Raw genomic sequence first — 24,137 nt, 5'->3', positions numbered from 1 at the left:
CTAAAGACCTTTCTGTTCATGGAAGCCTCTCTCTAAATCAGTAAAAAATGAATTCTACCTGCCTAACTGCTGCCCCATCTAACTCCACACTAACATCATTCTCACCTTTGCAGTCCCCACCTCCTGTTTCTCACCCTCCTACCATCTAGATTGTAAGTTCCCACGGGAACAGGGCCCTCAATTCCCCCTGTATTTGTTTTGTTAAATTTCGGTGTCTTCTATATTGTATTGTACTGTACTTTTATCTTTGTACCCATGGACAGCGCTGCGGAATCTGTTGGCGCTTTATAAATAAAGAATAATAATAATAATAATAGTACTAAATACATGTTTACATTGTTTCTTATTTCCATATTTCTTCATTCCCTTTCTTCATTATTTATTACCTATAGCCTCCATATATTTGATAATTTGATTTTCTTTTATTGGTGTGGCTTATGAGTATGTTAACTGATAATACAGGGAGCATTTGTTTTTCATTTTTTCTTTCAATTTGTAACTTACAAGTGTGACCATTCTATTGGTTTTAATATTGTCCAATAAGTGTGGTTTTAGTCTTTTATAAGGCCAGCACATCAGTCTCCAATTAGCTATGATTACAGTCTTTACCGAAACATGTTAGCAGAACTCTTTTGGTCACACTGATATGCTGGATCCCCCAGTTTCTCTCTTTTTTATCCCATGTGGAATCTAATAAAGACTTTATTTTAAACTTTGCAGCCTGGAAATTTCTTCCTTTCTATTTTTTGGCTATATATATATATATATATATATATATATATATATATATATATATATATATATATATATATATATATATATATATATATATATACATATACACACACACTGTATATATCTAGGGAACAAAAATTAAGTTCCATGCAGAGGACTAGCTGCAGGGTTCTCGAGGCACAAATTAACCTTGGTACTTCTGGTTTGAGGGCTGCTTAGTTTTGATGTAACATATAAAGAGTTGGAATAGTAGACAAACTTGTGAAAAGACCATTTTCAGTTATGGAAAATAACATTATATAATCAGAATCTTAAAGGGACACAAAGCCACAACCTTTTCTTTCATGATTCCAATAGAACATACAGTTTTAAAGAATGTTGTATTGTACTTCTATTATCAAATGTTCTTTGTTTTTTTGTTATCCTTTGTTGAAAAGCAGGAAGGTAAGTTTAGGAGTGTGCACGTGTCTGCAGCACTATAGGCAACATTTTGTAACAATGTTATACATTAGCAAGAGCACTAGATGGCAGCACATATGCACATTACCTTTCTAGATCTCTTCAACAAAGAATATGAGAACAAAGCCAATTTGATAATAGAAGTAAACTGGAAACTTTTTTTTAAAATTGTATTCTCTATCTGAATCATGAAATAATTTTTTTGCGTTTCATATCCCTTTAAGGATACATAGGACATTTTCAGAAGTAGCTTATCATATTCTGTGTATGTCATCATATTCTAATTAAAAAAAAAAAAATATATATATATATATATATAATATATAGAGAAAATAACTCATTGTGCAAACCATTTACAAATCTAAACAAGTCAGAAGACTTGCATTAAACCCAGAAACTCTCTGACTACACTGTTTCCAATGCAGCAAAGGAATCTGGGTAAGATATGCAAATGAGGTTCACAATGACTCACCTTTTTACTTCTAGCCTGCTTTTTAAGACAGACTTCCCTTTATGCCATAGCACTGCTGCATTACACAGCTTTAATGCTTAGCTAGGGTTAGTACAGTGATTTAGACCAATCCCAGGATATATATATATAGACAGGTATCCTACATCTGTTTGGCGAGACAAAATCTGTCACCTAAAGTGGGTAGTTGAGAATTTGAAACCATGAAAGATTTGATAGATCTGAATAGATCAGCATTTTGAGTGATCCCAACATTAAAATCTGCAAGTGTAAAAAATATTAGTACTGGTGTGTACTTATGATGGAAAAAGTGAAATATGATGCAAGATTGACAACGCGACTAAAAAGAACCAGAAGCCTAAAATATACCATTGGAATAAGTGATTAAATAAATGCCCCAATTATTCGAAACCAGGTTTCCATAGCTACTATGAATGCTTACCCACACATTTTCTTTTGAAGCATCAAATTTGGCTACTGTTGAAAAAAGGTTTGTACCAAGCACAGAACCAATATTTTTGTTGCAAATGGCATGGGAAAGATGAAAGTGTTTATGTAATACACTGCATATTTTATTTTAAAGGGATACTGAAGTCAAAATTAAACTTACATGATTCAGATAGAGCAGCAATTTTAAACAATTTTAAAATTTACATTAACAAAATGTGACCAATTTTTTTATATTTACTCTTTTTGAGTCACCAGCTCCAACTGAGCATGCAAGAATTCATAGAATACACATATATGCATTTGTGATTGGCTGCCACATGATACAGGAGACATAACTGAAATCTGTCAGAAAAAAAAATGTAGTAGAAGTTCAGATTAAGGCCCCGATATTCAAAGCATCGACAGACCGTTGGGAAACGGATTTGCTGGCCTGGTCAGCTTCGCAGTCCAACGTTTTGTCGAGATATTCGGAAAAAAAAGGGTGTGTCCGAGCAATGCCAGTGAGTGGTGATGTCTCTCGCAAAGAAGTCAATGGGAGCGTGACATCACCAACATTGCAGACATCAGCATTTTGCTACGGCGGCGGGCCCTATTTGAAGTGTGCTTACACAGCACATAAAGTGCGCTCGCTGAAACTAAAAATAGTTTCAGTGTAGACACACTTCAAATATTTCCGTGGGAACCTATGTTTAATTACACCTACTCTAAATACCTCAGGCGATGTAGTCTCGACAGCGGATAGCTGGCGAGGCACACATGGCTGCTACCTTCCTTGCAACCTGCACTTTGCTGATTTGAACATATAGATCTTGTGTCGATGAGTCTGAATAAAAGTGCAGGCTACTCCACTAGCACGACCAGCTAACTCCCCTAAACACGTTTTCAATTATTTTTTTATTGTAACTTAGGGGTGTTAGCTGTAAGGTTAGTTTGCGTTTGGGGTATGTGGTGGCATAGGAGTTAATAGTTTATTGCGGTGGGTATGCAGCGGCATAGGGGTTATTAGTTAGATACTTGCAGTGGGTATCTGGTGGTATATGGGTTATTAGATACTTGCGGTGGGTATGTGGTGGCAAAAGGGTTAATGGCGACTTGTGGTGGGTGTGTGGCAGCATAGGGCTTAAAGGGCCACTAAACCCAAAATCTTTCTTCCATGATTCAGATAGAGAATAGAAATTTAAACAACATTACAATTTACTTCTATTATTTATTTTGCTTCATTGTTTAGATATCCTTAGTCGAAGAAAAAGCAATGCACATGGTGAGCCAATCACAAGAGGCTTCTATGTGCAGCAACCAATCAGCAGCTACTGAGCATATCTAGATATGCTTTTCAGCAAAGAATATCAAGAGAATAAAACAAATGAGATAATATAAATAAATTAGAAAGATGTTTAAAATTACATTCTCTTTCTAAATCATGAAAGAAAAAATGTGGGTTTCATGGCCCTTTAATAGTTATTTGCGGTGGCCACTTGACGGTTTAGATCTTTATTAGTGTAGTGTTATTTTGCGTCGTGGGGTTCTTCGGTTTAGGGGTATTAGGATTAGTGGTTAGGTACACGGCAGTTATATTTCAAGGGATCCTTTTAGTATACATCGTCAATATGGGCGACGATGATGGGTGTTTTCTATAGCCATTATTGCCGACCATTGGCATGTATAGTAAACGTTTCTCAACAATGCCACTATGTCCTGAGCTTGGAATATTTAGACAGGCTCGCTCAACATAGCGGCGCATCCCCTGGAACATTTCAACGCCTCTTAGCACTTTCGATCATCGGGCCTAAGTGCCAACTCATTGTCTTTTTATGACTCTATTTGTTGATTATGCAAATCTGCTGTATTTACTGGTCCTGTAAGGAGGGGTATCGTAAATTCTCCGACAGTGAATACAATTTGTTTTTTAAATAAACTCTATGAGTGTATATTAATTTATTAGTGTATATATCTATTATTATTATTATTATTATTATTATTATATCATACAGTGACAAGTTCATGATGAAAAACCTAATAGAAGTGACTAGCAAGGCTGAACAACTCTAAAGAGTATTTTGGACGTTATATCTTATAGATCAAAAAGCCTACAGACATTGCCAAGTCAATAATTACGGAAAGCATCATTTGCTCATGTTGCATTATAAGCAACCATCTGTTATGATGGACAAATCCAGGTTTTTGGCATATAAAAGAATATTTCAATATTTTGCTGAGGCATCACTTAACAGGTGTGCAAGGATTTTACATTATTTTTTTTAAACTGTGTATAATAAAGCACTTACGGAAATGCCTCTGCACACAGATAAATTCATTCTTTGAATTTAAACAGCTTTACTCGCATATATGCCTCTAATCCAAAACATAATAGTACACAAAACGGCTCAGTAATACCTATTATCAGAATTTAAATTGAACGTACATTACTTTTTTTTTTTTCTTCAACAGTCTTAAAAAGGACACAGTACATTACGTGTTGCTACTTTAACTTCAGCAAGGTTTTAAATGCTTACTAACTAATAAGCTTAAAAACAAATGCTAAGGAACTTGAAAGTGATGCATTAAACTGTAATGTATTATTTCCACTGTACTTTGTTCTGTATAATGCTAGCTGTGTTTTTTTTAAATATATTTTTACTTTCTACAATATAAAATGTAATTTTTCACTCTGTAGAGCTGTTTACAGTCGATACTCAGCTACAAAAACACATTTCAGCTCTGCTTGGCTGCTTAAACCTCTGAATGACAATATAACCATATAACCATGTCTTTATTTAAACAACAACAAAAAAAAACATTTGGGGTACCCAGAAGATTACGTAGCTGACTTTTGCAGTATTGGTACATAAAAACACTACTGCAGTTAGTAAATACATTTTATCTTTCCGAAAACAATACAAAAACATAAATGATGACTTAACAGATCATTTCCTTTCCTTCGATACAGAGAGAGTCCACAGCTGCATTCATTACTTATGGGAATACAGAACCTAGCCACCTGGAAGAGGCAAAGACACCCCAGCCAAAGGCTTAAATACCTCCCCCACTTCCCTCATCCCCCAGTCATTCTGCCGAGGGAACAAGGAACAGTAGGAGAAATATCAGGGTGAAAAAAAGGTGCCAGAAGAAAAATAACTTAAATTTAGGGCCACCCACCGGAGAGCATGGGTGGGAGCTGGGGACTCTCCCTGTATCGAAGGAAAGGAAATTATCTGGTAAGTCATAATTTATGTTTTCCTTCTAAATACAGGAAGAGTCCACAGCTACATTTATTACTTGTGGGAAAATTATACCCAAGCTACAAAGGACACTGAATGCAAACGGGAGGGTACAAATAAGAGATAGCCCAACCTGAGGGCACCACAGCCTGCAAGAAAACCAAACTCCCGAAGGCTTCCTTGATAGACGCAAAAAAATAAAAAAGAATAAGAATGTTAGGAGGACCAAGCAGCTGCCCAACAACCAGAACCAAAGGATCTCATGTCAGAGACCCAAAAAAAATGTCACTGCACTCTAACCGAGCCATAAACTTCTGAGGAGGATCATGTCCTGCTGTCTCCTAGAGCCATCGAAAAAACACTCCTCCACTATAATCAGCTTCCAAAACCATGCACCCCCCAGGTGTGAACAACAAAGTAAAAACTGACTACTCTGATGAAGTTTGACAGAACCTCAAGGAAAGATTCCCCTAAAAAGGTAGAACCTCTTCCCATTTGGACAATGATATGACCATTTAGGGAGAAAAACTCGGATAGCCCTATTAAAGGGAAGATCATAAACAAGAACGTGTTGCAAAGTGCAACACAGGAACCTATGACACGTAGAGAAACAAAATCTACAGACGAAATAGGTCCTTGAATAAGATTCAAAGACCACCTCCAGAACAGGTACAAAGGTAACCCGATGTAACTCCTGAAGGAAAAACCTACCCCAAATGGAGCAAGAAATAGACTTGCCTGCCCTGCCACAGGCAGTGCCCTAGCACACACAACTGATACCTGGAATCAATCTCTGAAACTGGAGCACAAATGGATAGCAAAAACTGCTTGCGAACGAGCATACCAGAGAAAGGAACCACAGCTGGTAACCATCTGAAACCTCCGCATGCCAGGTAGCTAAGTCAACCGACAGGCTATCCTGGCAGGTTACCCCTTTGAACAAGAACTAGCTAGATAAGCCCTTCACCAGCTCATTCTAGAGGGGAAGAAGAGAACTCCAGGATCCAGAAGAAAGACCGGACAAGCTAGCTCTCCCGACAAAAAGAGAGGGAGTCCTCCACGCCTAAAATAGGTGATGAGGAACCAGGAACGAGCTGAAGAAAAGGACTGAACCCTTCAGAAAAAAAACTTCTCTCAACTAGGTCCCAGCGATCCCTTTTAAGAAGAAAAGATCCCAGACGCAAAGAGACTCTGACCCTGCAACAAGGGAACTCTCATGACAGTGAGCCTCTAACCCGTGATTACGAACCCACGGACAACAAATGGAGCAACCGTCTCACAGACACCAACTCCAGATAGGATCGAGCCATCCTCGAAAAAACGTGACATGGCCAAAAAGGAGAAGATTAAAATAGACCTCCTCAGAAGTAAGAAAACTGCCAAAGCAGAATTTAAACTTCGAGCCGACAGCCTGCTAGGCCCATAAATAATCCCCTCGGCCCCTTAGTCCTGCGGACCTCAACAGAGAGATTATCTCCTGTCTCAAATACACATTTGAAAACTTTTGGATAGTAAGATCGAATGGATGATCGTAAGGAACATCCGTTCCGGAAGAGCACACTCAGAGAATGGATTGCTGTCAAGAGCCATAGTGGGCCTTCGCCCACCACCAAATTCAAGACCCTCCCATCTACGCAGGAGGAACTCACTAACTCAGAAATAATCTACTCACCAAGAGGTCCCAACTGGCATGTATCCAGAAGACCAGACCTCAGAGCCAAATACTCTACTGAAACCCCCCCCCCAAGGATGACTGGAAGGAAAATCCTGATTCACATACCCCAGAAACCGCTCTCTCCCTGCTGATAGGGAAGAGACCAAGACAAAATAGCCCCGGGGGACTAGGAGAAAAGTCCCAAACACCGGAAGAGCTGGACCGAACACTGGAGTCCCCAACCAGTAAACCACAAAGACTCTAGGCAGAGTCAAGAACCCAAGCCCTGTCGAAGACTCGGCCTGGGCTGAATTCACACAGTGCCAACTAGGGCCTGAAGGTGAAATGGAGGGCAGAACCCGATGAACTGAATTTAACTTCGTAAGCTCTAAAGCAAAGAGCATTCCTGTCTGAAAGACCAAACCGCATCCAAAGGATCCAACCTGGTGACAACCCCAGAACTCAGGTCTATGTCCACCTCTGAGGATGGAATCGGCCGAAAGCAAATCCCAAAAGGTCTACTAGAAGATGCTGGAAAAAACAGAAATGCCAAGACTCGGGAGCAACCGCAACACCTAGAAATAGGCTACTGTCACATTAAACCCCAGATCCCAAAACTAAGGACGGAAGCGAGGTTCCGGAAGAAAAACGGTCCCTAAGAACTGGACCTGCTTAAACAAGCAATATTTTAAATGAAAATCCAGCGACAGCCACCGGATTCTAATCATTCACCTTCTAGTTCCATAGAGGAAACTACTAGACTACACTGAACTGCTTTTGACAGGAAAGATAACCATTCTTCCTAAACCCAGGTAGAGAGAACCGTGTATTTTTTTTAAGAATAAAGAGATCAAGAAAGCTCTGTTTAATGATCATCGGACGCAGGAGGACGAGAATACCCCTCCCCTAATTGGGCCATTCACCCACAGCGTATGACACTGTGAAGAGTACCGGGACAAGACTCCAAAAGTCCCATACTCCAGAAAAAAAGAGAATGAAAAGCTCAACTCCGGGCTCTAGGACCCCCGGACCCATATAATCCTGCATCAAGTGCCCATCCAGAAGAACCAAAGACAGGTCCTGCCTGTCCTTCGGTATAGAAGGGCCCACTTTGCCTGGACCAGAATAATTAAAAAGCCTCCTTCACTATATTAGAAAGTAATAGCAGACTGAACTATTACCCAAAACAGGTCCTGTCCGTCATCAAGGGTACGACACGTCTGTCATGATGAACAAAAGACTTAAAGTTCCAGCAGCGCTAGGAACTGAAAATAAACAAATATAAAAACAAGCACTAAGGCTTAAACTTTCATATCTATAAAATCGAGGGAACATCACCCCGACCAGAGATTTAGAAGCTTCCATTTGAAGACATCCATCTCAACCATCAAAGTTGATAAAACCAGAAACCATCCAAGAGACAAAACTCCAATAGAGAGTTTCCACAAGAACCCTGAGGTCCTAAAACAAAAACTATCCGAGAGAAATTAGAAAGAAAATGGTTAAACGCACCAAAAGGGATTCAAAAGGGTGTGCAAACGAACAGGTCCTGCCTGTTTTCAACACAAACCCCCCTAGAGCTCAGGACTGGGAATATATAGATATAGATATAGATAGAGAGAGAGAAAATAAAGGAGAGGATCTAGCCCTCTCCACTCATCTAATCAAGATCGTTATCTGATATAGAGGACTGAGATCCACCTGACGGATCAGGACTGGGAACCTCTATCAGCTTGGCGTTTCTGTTTTTTCCAGTCATTTTACACAACGTCCCATGTGTAGGAGAGCATGGATTAACCCTTCGCTTAGTAGGCGAAAAAGGCAAACTCGCTAAAGCCATAGAGATGGCCATGCGAAAACACGCAGTAACCTCCGGTGGAAAAAAAAGTCTCCCTTAGACGAAAGAGTAATAGCACTTAGGGGAACTGCATGTGTAGGATAAGGATCTAGGGTATGCACCTCACAGGATGAGTAATCCTCAGAGGTAGATGGCTCAGTCGTCTCTCACATCTCAACATTGTTAGAAGAGAACAACCTATTGCGGCATACGGAACATAACTGAGCAAGCTGGTCTACCCAGTCCTCCTCAACATACGCAGGTATCAAAATCTGTATCAGAGGAATCCTCTAGAATATCATACACCTCCATAATTTAAATTAAGAGTTTTAGACAAAAAAACAAACTGACACCTACACAACCATTGGCTGGGGCACTCACCACTTCCTATGACCCAGACAGGTAGAGAAATTAACTCTTCTCCGCAGCCACTCGGTCAGGAAATGGAAATGGAAAAAAAGACATGACTACACCCAGTGCCTCATGCAGGACCGGCCCTGGTAGAAAAAGCGTGCCAGCTTAATAAAACTGTGCAGCTCTGTAAACTGTATGTTCCGTATCAGCCAAAAAGCCTAAAATGTCTCCTTACACATACGCAGTCAAAATCAAATAACAAACATGATTAAAAAGACCCCACTCTTCAACAATCCCCCTCAGGAGATATTAACTTCCATAAAGATAAAGGAGTCCCGCTGAGACCCTGTCTGCTATCGTTAACATGTGTGTAAGATCAATCTCTGGATAAAATGAAACGATCGAACCGTAATCCAATCCGTGGAACAGGAACACCGTTCTTCAAGTTTGACAGATAGTAGCAGCGCCTCTGACATGGGCTTGAGTGAAGAAAGCAAGCACCGAAACGAGCTGTTAATCTGAGTCTGGATGGTTTCACAGAAAGACTCTCCCTGCATCTCCAGACTCTAACTTTCATCATTGCTTTCACTGAGAGGCTGACAAGACCACTTAAAACTCCAGTTCCATCCAGAAGGGCAGGTACCCCTCATAAGGAACTACTCCGAAAAAACATCCGACACTTCTCTGCCAACCTCCTGTGACGAAAGGCAAAGAATGACTGGGGGATGAGGGAAGTGGGGGAGGTATTTAAGCCTTTGACTGTGGTGTCTTTGCCTCCTCCTGGTGGCCAGGTTCTGTATTCCCACAAGTAATGAATGCAGCTGTGGACTCTCCCTGTATTTAGAAGGAAACAACTATTCAAAAGGCACAATGAAGCTAAAAGCACAATATTGTATTTCAATTAAATTAAAATAAACTTTTACAATACTTGCACATTTGCAAAAATGCTTATGTTAAAAATGTAACATCACCAGCTCCCGTATAACGAGCAGGACACAAATGTGCATGCACATAAACCATGCGGATATCTACAATGTGCTATATTACCGTGGCAGTCAGAACAGCAGCATTTATATAATGTTTAGAACTTTATTTGCAAGGAAACATAGGGTACTAGGCTACATATTATTATCACTTTAGTTACTGTTAAGTGATCTTCTAAATGTAAAGATTTACTGCGATAAGCTTTTGAAGTACTTACTCTACATAATAGGTTCCATACTGTGGATCCTCAATCTTCTCCCAACCATATGGAAGTTCTGCCAACGGACAAATGACAACCATTAATTTTATTAATTTCTAACACTTCCAATTTTATATTTATATATATATATATATATATATATATATATATATATATATATATATATATATATATATATAATAGATAGATAGATAGATAGATAGATAGATAGATAGATAGATAGATAGATAGATATAGGACATGGATATATATATACATATATATTCTGTGAACATAGATGCAAAAAATTTCACTATCTTTCCCAGTTATTGCGAAGAAGTGACTTCTGTATTAATTAAATATTAGAAAACAAAGGATCCAACAGACTCTAAAGAAACAAGAATACATTGAATTTATTTTTAAACATTTTCACCCAACTATAGTGAGCAGTGCATTAATAATTTAACCTTGGAGAAAATGTATAAATATGCAGCCTGCGTATTTGTGGACAAGTTCCTCTGATCTTAAGTGACTCTTTAAAGGATAAATATCTTGTTTGTTGTGTATTACCCTGCTAGCTAACAAGCTGTTTTCGAAGTGTAAGCTAGGCTGCTACTAATTATTAAATACAGATAAGTGAAATCCGACATGTATCATGCTGGCTGAGCTCACTGAATCATCTTGTTCTACATTCCTTTGAAGTTTTCTGGTTATTACTGCCTTAGGTTGCTAATACTTAAGTGTACACAATATTCTCCTACAGTTGGGTGAGATAGCTCATTTGGGTTTAGAAAATTACATCAGCTCTGAAAAGTAGTGAGCTTTGTATAGCTGTTCTATATATATGGGCGTGTGTGTATATGCATAAAGACACAGGGTCTGCTTTAAGAAAACCATGAAACCAACGTTATATACAGATTGCAAACAATTGTTTTTTAATGCTGCAATATATAGTATTTAAATATTCTCTGTCTGTAAAATCTACAGAGGATTTGGAGGCTCTGTCGAAGCTCACATCAATATTTATTTTACCACAAACAAAGCTTTGATGCTTTTATTTTTATAATAAAAAAAAGCATGTTACATTGTAAAGTGTAAAACAGAAAACTCAATGGGTTCCATGTACGAAGCAGCGAAAGCTGCTCCGGAGCCTTTGCGGGGCAGGTTCGCATATGCGAGCCTGCTTCCCGCAACGTAAGAAGCAGCGGTCATAAGACCGCTGCTTCCTAGAGCCTACGCCACCTCTTAGGTGGCGAAGCAAAATCACAGAGAGCACACTTGCTCTTGGTGATTGACAGCCCCTTCAGTCGCGTGATTGGTCGCGCAATTGAAGGGGCGGGCATTACACACTCCGATGAGTGTGTAATGGTACATACGGGCAAGCGGATCAATAGGTCCACTGCCCGTGTGTAGCGGAGGCGGGCGGACAGCTTCGTGAGTTAAGAAGCTGTCCGCCCGCCTCTTAGTACATGGCGCCCAATGACCTAACTTGAGAACAAACACTTTCACTAACATGGTTCATAAACATCTCAGTGTGTACACTTAACAGAAACGGCCATTTTACTAATCACAGTAGAATATTAACCATAGTATAACTAACATCAGTTAATAACCCTTTAAAGAATGAGCGTTTGTTTCCAAATTAAAGTGATAGCAAACTTGCCCCTTTGTCTAAACAGATCCAAAATGTTAGTGATATTTTAGGAGTTTAATTCATAAGTTGTAATGAAGATGCGCAATCACTTACTTTTTAATGTAACAATGAAATTCTTATTACCCACGTTCCGGCCACCCACTTCAAAAGTATTTTTTTGTTGAGTTAAAGGTTTCAACTGTTCTCCAATCAGCGCTCTAGCCATACGGCACTTTTGTTGTAGCTAGAGCGCAGATTGGAGAATATCTAAAATCGTTAGATCCAAAAAATAATATTACTTCTGAAGTGGGCGACTAGAGTGCAGGGAATTTGAATTAAAAAGGTTTAGCTCATTTTCATTACAACTGATGAACTATCTAAAATATCACTAAAATTCCTGATCTATTCAGACAAAGGGGACGTTTACTATCATTTTAATTTTAGCTGCAAGTTTTTATTAAGAATGTAACAGAATAGCAAATTAAAACTGCTCAAAAACCGCTGAGGAACTTGGCGAAACCCCCCGAAATTAATATCCAACTTCGCAACAAAATTTTTTTTTTTATTTCAGTCCAGGAACAAAATCCTCTAAAGTTTGTTTCTTATGTCCAACTGTAGACAGCTATAAATGAACCCCAAAACAGGCTGGGCACTCACAGGTGAAAAATGTGCAGGGTCAGAGGTTTTGCCTAATGCAAGATGCACTCCAACTTTGGAGCAATAGAAATACTAAAATTTTCAAATTAAATTACCAGAAAATTGGGCAAAAATAAATAAATAATGAAGATACGTTACAGTTTTTATTATGAATAAATATTTTATGGGAGATTCAATTTTGCATTTAACGTCCCTTTATATCACATCGTAACAGCAATTCTCCAGCTAACAAAGACACATGACCTGCAGGTGTTGCTGGCAAGGTTGACTTTAATAGTAAACAACTTAAATTGTTTTAAATTGAAATATCTTCTCACCTCCATCATCACAATCTTCTGGAGCTTTGGCTTTCTTGCAGAGTCGAGGGTCTAACCATGTGGTTGTTTTGGTGTTGTGACTAAAAGTTATTGACAAAATGTTATGGTCAATTGAATAACAAATAAAGCACAAACAACAACAAACATTAACATTGCTTTTCAAATCATTACCATCGATGCAAGCCAGTACAAAGGATAATTTTAAAGGAACACTCAAGTCAAAATTAAACTTTAATGATTCAGAAAGAGCACACAATTATAAAAATATTTCCAATTTACTTCCATTATCAAACTTTGCACAATCTTTATACACAGATTTTTGAGGCACCAGTTCCTACTGAGCATGTCACAAGCTCGCAGAGTATAAGTATACTAGTCTGTCATTGGCTGATCTCTGTCACATGATACAAAGGGTTGGCAAATGAGAAAAAGAAAGAAATTTGGCAGAAAAAAAAAAGAATCTATTGCTTTTGTGAAATTCAGAGTAAGTGTTATTGCATTGTCTGTTTACTATGCACTAGTTAATTATGCAAATAAACATTCCTTCAGTTTTATCTCCTTGGAATGTGTTTAGGTACTTTACAAGTGAAGTGTTCGGCCAAGGATGTGGTACTGGTCGTGATTTTGTAAATGTAGTTCCTAAGTAGGCAGAGAGCCTAGAAATGTCTGCTCAGCCAACTGCAACTGTCCAGGGAATGGGAAAAACTGGAATAGGTAGATACTATTTAGATATCTTTGTATTTCTGTAGTTTTCCCCCTATATATTTCTTAAATATATTTTCTAACGTTTCTGACAGTTTAGGCTTATGGACAAACATGCTAAGACCTTTAGAGAAAATAAAATAAAAAAAGAATGTCTCCAATATCGTCTCAAGGAACAAATCTATATTTAAATATATATGATGGTCATGTATCCTAAAATTCCAGTTTTAGACTTTGTAACTAATATCCACAAGACACTAATACACCGGGCAGACCAATTGTGTCTGACAAGGATTTTTTTTAAATTTTTTATAGAGTGTCACAAAATGATTTTCATTTACAACCAGTAGTGAAAAATTGGTCTGCATACTTACAGGATTCTGCAACCTTAATTAAAATCCTTAAAGGGATAGTATAGTCGAAATTAAACTTTCATGATTCAGATAGAACCTGTAATTTTAAGCATCTTTCTAATTTACTCCTATTATCAACTTTTCTCCATTCTCTTGGTATCTTTATTTTAAAAAGCTAAAATGTAAGCTTAGAAGCCAGACCATTTTTGGTTCAGACATTGGTAGCACTTGCTGATTGGTGTCTAAATGCAGCCATAACATCAGCAAGCGCTACCCAGGTGCTGAACCAAAACAGGGCCGTCTCCTAAGCTTACATTCCAGCTTTTATAATTAAAGATACCTAGAGAACTAAGAAAAATTGATAATGGGAGTAAATTAGAAGAATTAAATTCAAAATTCTCACCCTGACCTACAACGCCCTCACCAATGCTGCCCCACCCTACCTGTCCTTGCTCATCAACAAATATACTCCAGCCCACCCCATAAGATCCAACAATGACCTGCTTCTTGCGTCCTCTACCATCACCTCCTCTCATGCTAGACTACAGGACTTCTCTCGAGCAGCACCAACCCTCTGGAACGCACTTCCTCGAGCTGTCAGACTTTCCCCTAACCTCTCCTCCTTTAAACATTCCCTAAAGAGTTTTTTTTTCAAGGAAGCGTATCACCCGACTCATTAACAAATTAACTTCATTTACCCAACAGTTGCCCTCATCTATCTCCTCAATATCATTCTCACCTTTGCAGTCCCCACTTCCCGTTTCCCATCCTCCCACCCATCTGGATTGTACGTTCCATCTGGAATAGGGCCCTCAATTCCCCCTGTATTTGTCTGTAAAATGTTGTCTCTTATTGTATTGTTTCTCCATTGTACTTTTAATCCTTGTACCCATGGGCAGCGCTGCGCTGCGGAATCTGTTGGCGCTTTATAAATAAAGAATAATAATAATAATAAAAAGTTGCTTAAAATTGCATGCTCTATCTGAATCATTAAAGTTCAATTTTGACTAGACTATCCATTTAAAGCAGGGGTGTCCAAACTTTGCTCTCCAGAGGTTTTGGAACTACATTTCCCATGATGCTCAGCTAGATAAAATGCTGGCTGAGCATCATCGGAAATGTAGTTCCAAAACCTCTGGAGAGCAAAGTTTGGACACCCCTGATTTAAAGACATTAAGACTCAATTTTTACAAACAAATTTATTTATTGGTTGCTATGGATGTTAGAAAAAAACAACGACAAAGGAAATTTATGCTTACCTGAAATTTATTTCTTTTATGATATGACAAGTCCACGGATTTCATCCTTACTTATGGGATATCGCCTCCTGGTCAGCAGGAGGAGGCAAAGAGCACCACAGCAGAGCTGTATATATATAGCTCCTCCCTTCCCTCCCACTCCAGTCATTCGACCAAAGTTAGGAAGAGAAAGGCAAAGCCAAGGTGCAGAGGTGACTGAAGTTAAACAAAAATAAAGAACTGTCTTAGAAAATGACAGGGTGGGCCGTGGACTCGTCATATCGTAAAAGAAATAAATTTATCAGGTAAGCATAAATTTCCTTTTCTTTTACAAGATATGACGAGACCACGGATTTCATCCTTACTTTTGGGATACAATACCAAAGCTTTAGGACACGGATGAAAGGGAGGGACAAGACAGGAACTTAAATGGAAGGCACCACTGCTTGAAGAACTTTTCTCCCAAAAACAGCCTCGGACGAGGCAAAAGTATCAAATTTGGAAAATTTGGAAAAAGTGTGAAGAGACGACCAAGTTGCAGCCTTGCAAATCTGTTCAACAGAAGCATAATTTTTAAATGCCCATGAGGAAGCCACAGCCCTAGTAGAATGAGCCATAATTCTCTCAGGAGGCTGCTGTCCAGCAGTCTCATATGCAAAACGGATGATACTCTTCAGCCAAAAAGAAAGAGAGGTAGCCGTAGCTTTCTGGCCCCTACATTTACCAGAAAAAACAACAAATAATGAAGATGATTGACAAAAATCTTTAGTCGCCTGCAAGTAAAACTTCAGGGCACGGACCACGTCCAAGTTATGTAAAAGACGCTCCTTCTTAGAAGAAGGATTAGGACACAATGAAGGAACAATTTCCTGATTAATGTTTTTGTTGGAGACAACCTTAGGAAGAAAACTAGGTTTGGTACGTAACACTACCTAATCGGAATGAAAAATAAGGTAAGGAGAATCACATTATTAAGCTGAAAGCTCAGAAACTCTGCGAGCAGAAGAAATAGCAACCAAAACTAAAACTTTCCAAGATAACAACTTAATATCTATGGAATGCATAGGTTCAAACGGAACCCCTTGAAGAACATTAAGAACTAAATTCAAACTCCAAGGAGGAGCAATTGGTCTAAACACAGGCCTGATTCTAGTCAGAGCCTGACAAAAAGATTGATCATCTGGAACATCTGCCAGACACTTGTGAAGCAAAATAGACAAAGCAGAAATCTGTCCCTTTAAGGAACTTGCTGACAATCCTTTCTCCAATCCTTCTTGGAGAAAAGACAAAATCCTGGGAATCCTAACCCTACTCCATGAGTAGCCCTTGGATTCGCACCAATAAAGATATTTACGCCATATCTTATGGTAAATCTTTCTAGTAACCGGCTTACGAGCCTGAATCAAGGTATCAATGACCGAATCAGAGAACCCTCGCTTAGATAAAATCAAGCGTTCAATCTCCAAGCAGTCAGCTGCAGAGAAAGTAGATTCGGATGATGGAAGGGTCCCTGAATGAGAAGATCCTGCCTCAATGGAAGCTTCCACGGTGACAGAGTTGACATGTCCACCACATCGGCATACCAAGTCCTGCGAGGCCAGCGATGAGAATCACGAGGCCCTCTCCTGTGTGACTCGAGCAATCACCTGTGGAAGGAGAGCAAATGGAGGGAACACATAAGCTAGGTTGAACGACCAAGGAACTGCCAAGGCATCTATCGGTTCGGCCTGAGGATCCCTGGATCTGGATCCGTATCTCGGTAAGCTCCGGCTTACCCAATCTGAGAATCAGGCTGGCAAATACTTCCGGATGGAGTTCCCATTCCCCCGGATGAAACGTCTGTCTGCTCAAAACATCCGCCTCCCAATTGTCCACTCCTGGGATGTGGATTGCTGACAGATAACAAGAGTGAGTCTCCGCCCACTGAATTATCCTGGTTACTTCAGTCATCGTTAAGGAACTCCTTGTTCCTCCATGATGATTGATGTAAGCTACAGTCGTGATGTTGTCCAACTGGAATCTGATGAATTTGGTCAAAGCCAACTGAGGCCAAGCCTGAAGCGCATTGAATATTGCTCTCAGTTCCAGAATATTGATGGGACATAGAGGCTCCGATTGAGTCCTCACACCCTGAGCCTTCAGGGAATTCCAGACTGCACCCCATCCTAGTAGACTGGCGTTTGTTGTCACTAACACACATGAGGGCCTGCGGAAGCATGTCCCTTGGGACAGATGATCCGGCGACAACCACCAAAGAAGAGAGTCTCTTGTCTCCTGATCCAGATCTATCTGAGGAGACAAATTTGCATAATCTCCATTCCACTGTCTGAGCATGCTCAGTTGTAGAAGTCTGAGATGAAAATGAGCAAACGGAATGATGTCCATTGCCGCCACCATCAATCCAATTACCTCCATGCACTGAGCCACTGATGGCCAATGATTGGACTGAAGGGATCGGCATGTATTCTGAAAGTCTCCCCAGTCCATTGCTTAAAGCATGTAGCTCCAGCCCTGAGAAAAAATAGTACACACATGTACCATTTAAAAATAATAAACACTTGAATCTAAACACCTCACTTTACCTCTTCCTATCACTAACACAGGCAAAGAGAATGACTGGAGTGGGAGGAGCTATATATACAGCTCTGCTGTGGTGCTCTTTGCCTCCTCCTGCTGACCAGGAGGTGATATCCCATAAGTAAGGATGAAATCCGTGGACTCGTCATATCTTGTAAAAGAAATAAAGATTAAAGGGCCACTGTAAGTAAATATTTTCTATGCCTGTTACTAACTAACTACCCCAAATACGCTTTTTATCAATAGCATTTCATTAACATATCTCTACCGTATATCAGAAATCTTGTCTGCAAATTTAATTGTTTTCCAAACCCACTCCGTGGGTATCCTTTGCTCTGTACCAATCCTTTTACAATACCTAGGTTTCAAAATGGCGCTTTAAACACAATTTCATTGGTTTAAGTATTTTGAACACACAGTGCTGAAAATAGTGGGGAGGATAACGTGACATCATCGGGGAATAAAAGATATAACTTTTATAACGTTATGAAACTTCGTTTTGGAGAAAATATAGGTCAGTTGGTTTTAATTAATGTTTATTAACTTTAATATGTTAGTTGTTTGGCTTAAAAATTATAACAGAAAGTAATCCTGTAAGCGTACCTTTTCCTATTATATATCTAAAACTTATTTTGTTAAATTATTACCATTAGAAATAAGCCAGTTAAACTAGGACTAGGGTGACCTAAATAAAAAAAAAAACCCATAAAAACTAAAAACTAAAAATTGTGGCTTAAATCCTGAGGGATAACTTTATTAAGCCATAGAAAAAAATAGCCCTTAGTCTATCACAGAGACGCACTCTCCTGGTATCTTGGCATCAGTTAGGAGGGGTGTATATGAGATAGAATAAGGACAGAAAAATTAATTAAAGGGACAGTCTACACCAGAATGTATATTGTTTAAAAAGATAGATAATCCCACCCACTGCTCATGCTTCCCTTGCTTCTGAGCAAACCAGATATCAAACTCTTGAACTCTGCAGCAAGTAACCTTTATCTGGCAAGGGAAAAAGTCTCGGATCTCGAGAGATAAACTTAACATGTCCTTCCTTAACGGGGGCCTGGCACTCCCGGACTTCAGGCTATATAATTGGGCCGCATTAATCCGACTGGTGGTGGATTGGCAGGTTGGCACTCATCACTTTTGTCGTCCGGACTTAGAGCAAGCAGTGCTCGGAGATGTGTCTGTGGCTTACCTTCCGCATGTACCAGATTTAGGGTCCTTGAGGCCCCTGGGCCTTAGCGCGCTGTTCAAGGACCCTTTGAGGGCCTGGCATCTAGCACACAAATATCTGGGCAACACCAATCATGTTTCACCCTACCTACCTATTAGGAAAAACCCAGACTTCCCGGCAGGTTCTGAGACCCTACCCTTTAGAATTTGGGAGGAAAAGGGGCTGAAGTCACTTAAGCATCTAATAGACCCACTAACTAAAGGGGTTAAAACATTTGGTACCCTGCAAAGGGACTATCTTATACCAAGAGCACATTTCTACGCTTATCTCCAGATACGTCATTACGTGGGGTCATTGGTCAGAGACAATACAGACTTTTGGGAGGGCTCCGCCTTTCGCCTCACTCAGACACTATACGCTATGGGCAAATTCTCCCTTTCAGAAATCTATCAAACACTTCTGAAACACCGCGCTGCAGCTCTCCAGTCATCCATACAGGCAGGTTGGGTTAGAGAGGGTCTGGAGGAGGTCTCATGAATAGAAGTGAAGAATAGCTTGGAAAAAACTAGGAAAGAGACTCTCTCAGCTATATACAGGGAATCCCATATACGTTTTCTTTCATGTAATTAGCAAGAGTCCATGAGCTAGTGACGTATGGGATATACATTCCTACCAGGAGGGGCAAAGTTTCCCAAACCTCAAAATGCCTATAAATACACCCCTCACCACACCCACAAATCAGTTTTACAAACTTTGCCTCGCATGGAGGTGGTGAAGTAAGTTTGTGCTAGATTCTTCGTTGATATGCGCTTCGCAGCAGGCTGGAGCCCGGTTTTCCTCTCAGTGTGCAGTGAATGTCAGAGGGATGTGAAGAGTATTGCCTATTTGAATTCAATGCTCTCCTTCTACGGGGTCTATTTCATAGGTTCTCTGTTATCGGTCGTAGAGATTCATCTCTTACCTCCCTTTTCAGATCGACGATATACTCTTATATATACCATTACCTCTACTGATTCTCGTTTCTGACTTTTTTTCCTGTGGGCTGTTAGGCTCGCGGGGGCTAAAAATGCTTCATTTTATTGCGTCATTCTTGGCGCGGACTTTTTTGGCGCAAAAATTTTCTGTGTCATTTCCGGCGTCACACTTGTCGCCGGAAGTTGCGTCATTTTTTTGACGTTTTTGCACCAAAAGTGTCGGCGTTACCGGATGTGGCGTCATTTTTGGCGGCAAAAGCATTTAGGCGCCAATTAATGTGGGCGTCTTTTTTTGCGCTAAAAAATATGGGCGTCATTTTTGTCTCCACAATATTTAAGTCTCATTGTTTATTTGCTTCTGGTTGCTAGAAGCTGGTTCATTGGCATTTTTTTCCATTCCTGAAACTGTCATTTAAGGAATTTGATCAATTTTGCTTTATATGTTGTTTTTTCTATTACATATTGCAAGATGTCTCAGATTGACCCTGAATCAGAAGCTACTTCTGGAAAATCGCTGCCTGATGCTGGATCTACCAAAGTTAAGTGTATTTGTTGTAAACTTGTGGTAACTGTTTCTCAAGCTGTTGTTTGTGATGAATGTCATGACAAACTTTCTAATGCAGATAATATTTCCTTTAGTAATGTTCCATTACCTGTTGCTGTTCCATTAACATCTAATATTCAGGGTGTTCCTGTTAACATAAGAGATTTTGTTTCTAAATCTATTAAGAAGGCTATGTCTGTTATTCCTCCTTCCAGTAAACGTAAAAGGTCTTTTAAAACTTCTCATGTATCAGATGACTTTTTAAACGAACATCATCATTCTGATTCTGTTTCTGATACTGATTTTTCTGGTTCAGAGGGTTCTGTTTCAGAGATTGATACTGATAAATCTTCTTATTTATTTAAAATGGAATTTATTCGTTCTTTACTTAAAGAAGTCTTAATTGCATTAGAAATAGAGGAGTCTGGTCCTCTTGATACTAAATCTAAACGTTTGAATACGGTTTTTAAACCCCCTGTAGTTATTCCAGAGGTTTTTCCCGTCCCTGATGCTATTTCTGAAGTAATTTCCAGGGAATGGAATAATCTGGGTAATTCATTTACTCCTTCTAAACGGTTTAAGCAATTATATCCTGTGCCATCTGACAGATTAGAGTTTTGGGACAAAATCCCTAAGGTTGATGGGGCTATCTCTACTCTTGCTAAACGTACTACTATTCCTACGGCAGATAGTACTTCCTTTAAGGATCCTTTAGATAGGAAAATTGAATCCTTTCTAAGAAAAGCTTACTTGTGTTCAGGTAATCTTCTTAGACCTGCTATATCTTTGGCGGATGTTGCTGCAGCTTCAACTTTCTGGTTAGAAGCTTTAGCACAACAAGTAACAGATCATAATACTCATAGCATTGTTAATCTTCTTCAACATGCTAATAACTTTATTTGTGATGCCATCTTTGATATCATTAGGGTTGATGTCAGGTATATGTCTTTAGCTATTTTAGCTAGAAGAGCTTTATGGCTTAAAACTTGGAATGCTGATATGTCTTCTAAGTCAACTTTGCTTTCTCTTTCTTTCCAGGGTAATAAATTGTTTGGTTCACAGTTGGATTCTATTATTTCAACTGTTACTGGGGGGAAAGGAACCTTTTTACCACAGGATAAAAAATCTAAAGGTAAATTTAGGTCTGCTAATCGTTTTCGTTCCTTTCGTCATAATAAGGAACGAAAGCCTGATCCTTCCTCTACAAGAACAGTATCAGTTTGGAAACCATCTCCAGTCTGGAATAAATCCAAGCCCTTTAGAAAGCCAAAGCCAGCTCCCAAGTCCACATGAAGGTGCGGCCCTCATTCCAGCCCAGCTGGTAGGGGGCAGATTACGATTTTTCAAAGAAATTTGGATCAATTCGATTCACAATCTTTGGATTCAGAACATTGTTTCACAAGGGTACAGAATAGGCTTCAAGATAAGGCCTCCTGCAAGAAGATTTTTTCTTTCCCGTGTCCCAATAAATCCAGTGAAGGCTCAAGCATTTCTGAAATGTGTTTCAGATCTAGAGTTGGCTGGAGTAATTGTGCCAGTTCCAGTTCTGGAACAGGGGCTGGGGTTTTACTCAAATCTCTTCATTGTATCAAAGAAGGAGAATTCCTTTAGACCAGTTCTGGATTTAAAAATATTGAATCGTTATGTAAGGATACCAACATTCAAAATGGTAACTATAAGGACTATTCTGCCTTTTGTTCAGCAAGGGCATTATATGTCCACAATAGATTTACAAGATGCATATCTGCATATTCCGATTCATCCAGATCACTATCAGTTTCTGAGATTCTCTTTCCTAGACAAGCATTACCAGTTTGTGGCTCTGCCGTTTGGCCTAGCAACAGCTCCAAGGATTTTTACAAAGGTTCTCGGTGCCCTTCTATCTGTAATCAGAGAACAGGGTATTGTGGTATTTCCTTATTTGGACGATATCTTGGTACTTGCTCAGTCTTCACATTTAGCAGAATCTCATACGAATCAACTTGTATCGTTTCCTCGAGAACATGGTTGGAGGATCAATTTACCAAAGAGTTTGTTGATTCCTCAGACAAGGGTAACCTTTTTAGGTTTCCAGATAGATTCAGGGTCCATGACTCTGTCGCCGACGGACAAAAGACGTCTGAAATTGGTTTCAGCTTGTCGAAACCTTCAGTCTCCATCATTCCCTTCGGTAGCCTTATGCATGGAAATTCTAGGTCTTATGACTGCTGCATCGGACGCGATCCCCTTTGCTCGTTTTCACATGCGACCTCTTCAGCTCTGTATGCTGAACCAGTGGTGCAGGGATTATAAAAAGATATCGCAATTAATATCTTTAAAACCGATTGTACGACACTCTCTGACGTGGTGGACAGACCACCATCGTTTAGTTCAGGGGGCTTCTTTTGTTCTTCCGATCTGGACTGTGATCTCAACAGATGCAAGTCTGACAGGTTGGGGAGCTGTATGGGGGTCTCTGACAGCACAAGGGGTTTGGGAATCTCAGGAGGCGAGATTACCAATCAACATTTTGGAACTCCGTGCGATTTTCAGAGCTCTTCAGTCGTGGCCTCTTCTAAAGAGAGAGTCATTCATTTGTTTTCAGACGGACAATGTCACAACCGTGGCATATGTCAATCATCAAGGAGGGACTCACAGTCCTCTGGCTATGAAAGAAGTATCTCGAATACTTGTTTGGGCGGAATCCAGCTCCTGTCTAATCTCTGCGGTTCATATCCCAGGTATAGACAATTGGGAAGCGGATTATCTCAGTCGCCAGACATTACATCCGGGCGAGTGGTCTCTTCACCCAGAGGTATTTCTTCAGATTGTTCAAATGTGGGGACTTCCAGAAATAGATCTGAAGGCTTCTCATATAAACAAGAAGCTTCCCAGGTATCTGTCCAGATCCAGGGATCCTCAGGCGGAAGCAGTGGATGCATTGTCACTTCCTTGGAAGTATCATCCTGCCTATATCTTTCCGCCTCTAGTTCTTCTTCCAAAAGTGATTTCCAAGATTCTAAAGGAGCGTTCGTCTGTTCTGCTGGTGGCTCCAGCATGGCCTCACAGGTTTTGGTATGCGGATCTTGTCCGGATGGCTACTTGCCAACCGTGGACTCTTCCGTTAAGACCAGACCTTCTATCGCAAGGTCCTTTTTTCCATCAGGATCTCAAATCCTTAAATTTGAAGGTATGGAGATTGAACGCTTGATTCTCAGTCATAGAGGTTTCTTTGACTCCGTAATTAATACTATGTTACAGGCTCGTAAATCTGTGTCTAGGAACATATATTATCGAGTCTGGAAGACTTACATTTCTTGGTGTTCTTCTCATCATTTTTCCTGGCATTCTTTTAGAATTCCTAGAATTTTACAGTTTCTTCAGGATGGTTGGATAAAGGTTTGTCTGCAAGTTCCTTGAAAGGACAAATCTCTGCTCTTTCTGTTCTTTTTCACAGAAAGATTGCTAATCTTCCTGATATTCATTGTTTTGTACAGGCTTTGGTTCGTATAAAACCTGTCATTAAGTCAATCTCTCCTCCTTGGAGTTTGAATTTGGTTCTGGGGGCTCTTCAAGCTCCTCCGTTTGAACCTATGCATTCGCTGGATATTAAATTACTTTCTTGGA

At 39.7% G+C, this 24,137-nt stretch overlaps 1 protein-coding gene across 2 annotated transcripts in view; it reads right to left on the bottom strand.

The window, feature by feature from the left end:
- MAGI3 (membrane associated guanylate kinase, WW and PDZ domain containing 3) overlaps positions 1-24,137 on the bottom strand; it is a 592,065-nt gene that overhangs the window by 189,237 nt on the left and 378,691 nt on the right. For both annotated transcript variants that reach the window (XM_053706657.1, XM_053706658.1), the window contains exons 6-7: positions 12,967-13,046; positions 10,378-10,435 (exon numbers count right to left, since the gene is read on the bottom strand). In XM_053706657.1, coding sequence (XP_053562632.1) covers positions 10,378-10,435; positions 12,967-13,046 — 138 coding nt within the window. The remainder of the gene's footprint in view (positions 1-10,377; positions 10,436-12,966; positions 13,047-24,137) is intronic.

The sequence above is a fragment of the Bombina bombina genome, chromosome 3, assembly GCF_027579735.1.
Source record: "Bombina bombina isolate aBomBom1 chromosome 3, aBomBom1.pri, whole genome shotgun sequence".
Taxonomy (NCBI): domain Eukaryota; kingdom Metazoa; phylum Chordata; class Amphibia; order Anura; family Bombinatoridae; genus Bombina; species Bombina bombina.
This window is presented reverse-complemented; position numbering and strand designations above follow the sequence as displayed.